This window comes from Triticum dicoccoides, chromosome 5A, assembly GCF_002162155.2.
Source record: "Triticum dicoccoides isolate Atlit2015 ecotype Zavitan chromosome 5A, WEW_v2.0, whole genome shotgun sequence".
Taxonomy (NCBI): Eukaryota; Viridiplantae; Streptophyta; class Magnoliopsida; order Poales; family Poaceae; genus Triticum; species Triticum dicoccoides.
In genome coordinates, this window is record NC_041388.1 from 679,642,937 (window position 1) to 679,647,083 (window position 4,147).

Here is a 4,147-nt window from a genome sequence, read left to right on the forward strand (position 1 = left end):
CCCTTCATTTCGATTCCACCCCACCCGACGCTTGTCTGCCTCCGACCCTAGTGATTTTATGCTCGGAAACACAACCCACGCCACCCGTCCATCCATCCCTAACCCCGCCGCAACACCGCCAGCCATCCCCACCTCTAGTCGCGCCACCACCGATTTGATTATGTCCCGCCGACGACCACGCGACCGATTTGGAAATTCATCGGAGCTTCGGCGACCGTAATGGCTGTAGAAGCTCTCTACCACCTTCTTGTAGCAGCTGCTAGCCGCCGGAGCTAAAAGGGGAAGATGCTCAACCACCTCAACCGGCCGAGCCAATGGTTTCTTGGTTGTTGCCGCTGCTGGCACGTCGTCGCGAGCGGAGTCCTCCGGCAGCCACGCGACCATCTAGAGGCCTTCTGCAGTCGCCGCCCACCCGCCATCTGCAGCCGCCGCCCATGCTCCGACCTATTGCCGGCCCATTCCTTGCACCTCGTCGCAACGTGTTCAAGCAAATTCCCCCATGGTAAAAAATCGTGCAAACTAGGAGTTTTTTTATCAAGCATGAATATGTAGTTTGATGGTGATTTCCGCATTGTGGATGAGCTCGTGCCACTCCACTTTTGTGGAAGGTTTCTGGTCGGATGAGGAATTTGACTTGACTGAAGAAGAGGACATTGCTATGATAGTGGTGATGCACAAGAGGAAGAAGACGAAGAACGGCGGTTTCGTGTTTGGACGTGAGTTCATCTGAAGAGAACGGGTTGAGGCGCACGAGAGGTTGATGCACAACTATTTTGGTACACCACCCGTGTTTCTAGAGTGGTACTTTCATCATTGGTTCATGATGTCATAAGATTTGTTCATCCACATTTTCAATTCCATGAAGCAGCATGATCGATCCTTCCAGTAGAGGAGGAATTATGCTGGTTTACTTCGACATAGCACCAAGTAGAAGGTCCCTGCTGCTTTTATGTCAAACATCATAAAATTGTTCCGGCAGATTACATTGATGAAAATTTGGCGATGGCATAGAGCACTTCTACCTTTTATGTCAAACAATTTGTAAAGACTATGGTAGAAGTGTTTGGTCCATAGTACTCGAGAGCACCCAATTCTTAGGACACCCAGAGGCTTTTGGAGACGAACAAAGCCCGTTGGTTTCCAGGTATGCTTGGTTTCATCGATTGCATGCACTAGAAGTGGAAGAGTTGTCCTAAAGCATGGCATGGATAGTTCAAGAGACGCTCGAAGGATGGCACTCTCATTCTTGAGGCCATTGCCGATCAAGAAAAATGGATTTTTGCATTCACATTGTGGGATGCCTGGATCTTGCAACAATATCAATGTACTCGACTGGTCACCTCTTTTTGCCAAGTTAGCCAATGGAAAAGCTCCACGGGTGAACTTTGAAGCAAATGGCCGCACATACAACTATGGGTACTACCTTGCGGATGGGATCTACCCGAGGTGGAGTACTTTTGTCAAACCAATCCAAACCCCTCAAGGTAAGAAAGAACTCTACTTTCACAATGCTCAACCGGTGGATAGGCAAGATGATGAGAGGGCATTTGGGATTTTGCAATCCCAATTTTCTATTGTGCTAGGACCGTCTAGATTCTGGGATAAAAAACCTTTGGTACATGATGTCTGCTTGCGTGATCATGCATAATATGATCATTGAAAATGTGCGTGGACAGGATTTGAATTACACCTTCTATGATCTCATGGGCAAGCGCGTTATGCTAATGAGAAGAGGGGTGAATTAGATGTTTCATGAAGGTGTACAATGAAATTTGAGATTCTGATGCATAATGAATTTTAGAAAGACTTGATGGAGGAGTATTGAAAATGGCATGGCGAAAGAACCGCTTGATTTCATATTTGTTTGTTGTATTGTGCAAGAACTTTGTTGTATTTGTGTTGCATTTGATGTTGTGGATTTGATGAATTATGTAATAATTCGATCCCGTGGAGAGATGAAAAATTTAAGTTTTAACTCAGGATGTTTTTATTTCAAATTGTGCGGCTAGAGTGCATCTAAACTGCTACTTTATAGTGGCTGCCGTGCGGCCGTTAGCCGTTTTTACATCATCTGTTGGAGTCGGACTTCTACATCACCAAATATACATCATCTGATTTGAGGTGGCTCTTTTTTTAGATGTAAAATGCACTTTTGGTGATATAAATTATACAACCCCCACTTTTACATCTTCGAATTTACATCATCTATTAGAGATGCCCTTACAACACAAATTAAAAACTTTCGCGTGTACTGCAACATCAGTTGATCAGTCAGAGAGGCACACTGGAAAGCCATCTATCCATCATAGCAAGGCACTCTCTCGGCATGTACTCCGGGGCTGTGTGTCCGGCACCCTGCACGTGCACACACGTATTTAAACTAACTAGCTCATGTACTTGGTATGTATTCTAACTAGCTTCTGTAAACCCAAGTTAAACCTGAAAGAAGTTAATGGTGCATGTATGAATCCACCACGTAAGTCAAGTGTGCATATCAGAACAATGCAGACATTGGGGGTGCTTCAACCTCGTTTTGAAAAAAGAGAAATTGAATCCACCACGTACCTTTATTGTTGCATATGTTAGATTGTTGGAGAAACTTCTTGTGTATCTATTCAAATTATGGAAACAAAAGCGAAGTATAAAGCATCAATATTATGTAATATATGTATGAAGTACTCGCTACACATATAATGAACTACGACCATTCTTCACTAACAAACACACTACTCTTTCTTGCCTATGGCCATCCAGAACCCTGAACATATAAGTTGGTGGGTCGGTCCTTACCCAACAATTTGGTTGTCCACATGCCATGTTCGCCAACGATCTGTGATGGGCAAGTTTAGTCGTCTAATCCATGCTTGGGTGTCAACATAGGATAATGAACAGTCATGGTCTCCACTACATCATCATTAAAAGACGAATCTAATCATTTCTTGTAGGGATAATTAAGTGACTCTACTCAAGCAAGTGTATATATGGTTCCATAATTAAGAACATCGGTGAGAGGGACTCTATAAGTGCGTGTTTACCTGTATATCATCGCCCGGTACCCTTTAGTAATCAAGGCTAAATGATCATCTACCGTACTAGTGATTTCCTTTGTGTAAGGTAGGTTGAAATCACATCGTTGCCATGATGGAACTGTTCCCTACAATAGCATACATATCAAATAAGCCCTTCGCTATGGAGGGAACATGGGATTCTTATTTGGTGGCATGCCAAGAATTTCCTAACCGCAAAGAAAAGTCCAGACATTAGCTAATACTCAAGTAATAATCACTAAAACAATCCTTGCCTTATCCCTTCAACTCTCATGCCTAATCCCTCCCCAGTTGCTATGCCCCCTAACCATAGGGTAGATTTAAAATCTCATACGCCTTCAATTCCCATTTTCTAGCTCTGATTACCCCTAGTCAAACACGTGTCAATTATAAATACCTCTAAGCTAGTCTCACCCTACTTTACCTCGTGAATACCCAAACTCTCCCTTACAACTTCGTCATTTGTCCATAACTCAGACATGAAGTATGTGCCATTCTGCATCAGACAAATGAAGCACAATAGTTAAGATACCGATATAGTTAAGACTATAAAATAAGAATAACAAATGAAAGCAATATTAGATTTGGACAACTTAAACAAGAAGTTAAAATGAAAAATGAGAAGAAACTAGGAATGATAGTTGAGGTGTTTACCCTGCAAATAGACAAAACTGTAGACTCTATCAACCTTTTCCTTCCATGATCTTGCAACGTAGGCTGCTTGTGAATGGTGATACTTGTGCAGTGTTTAAACCCCTCATACACTGTATCCCAAGCCAAAAATACTAATCAAGTCATGGACTAGCTAAGTGTTATCACTAGCTAAGTGTATTGTGTGTTGCTACCGACATAATCACACATTCATGGTTGGTACTAGTACTTACCTCTTGGATGTTGCTACCTCTTGAGCACTGCGTTGGTTTTCCCTGAAGAGGAAGGGATGATGCAACAAAGTAGCGTAAGTATTTCCCTCAGTTTTGAGAACCAAGGTATCAATCCAGTAGGAGGCTACGCACGAGTCCCTCGTACCTGCACAAAACAAATAAATCCTCGCAACCAATGCAAATAGAAGTTGTCAATCCCTATAAGGCTACTTACGA

The 4,147-nt window shown here is 42.9% G+C and overlaps 1 protein-coding gene across 1 annotated transcript; it reads right to left on the reverse strand.

Moving 5' to 3' along the window:
* Positions 1 to 2,271: 2,271 nt before the first annotated feature.
* On the reverse strand, positions 2,272 to 3,549 carry LOC119304093 (putative serine carboxypeptidase-like 52). The gene is made up of 5 exons (XM_037581256.1): positions 3,472 to 3,549; positions 3,036 to 3,154; positions 2,791 to 2,904; positions 2,566 to 2,611; positions 2,272 to 2,355 (listed from the first exon to the last, which is right to left on the reverse strand). Exons 1-5 carry the CDS (start codon positions 3,547 to 3,549, stop codon positions 2,272 to 2,274), a joined length of 441 nt encoding a protein of 146 aa, XP_037437153.1.
* Positions 3,550 to 4,147: the final 598 nt, after the last annotated feature.

What these genes read in the sequence shown, in the direction of transcription:
- LOC119304093 (XM_037581256.1), bottom strand. Translation starts at nt 3,549, where the DNA reads ATGCAGAATGGCACATACTTCATGTCTGAGTTATGGACAAATGACGAA. An exon ending in TACCGGGCGATGATATACAG is followed by an intron (nt 2,905 to 3,035) that starts GTAAACACGCAC and finishes ATGATGATGTAG; the next exon opens with TGGAGACCATGACTGTTCAT. An exon ending in GTGGACAACCAAATTGTTGG is followed by an intron (nt 2,612 to 2,790) that starts GTAAGGACCGAC and finishes TAATTTGAATAG; the next exon opens with ATACACAAGAAGTTTCTCCA.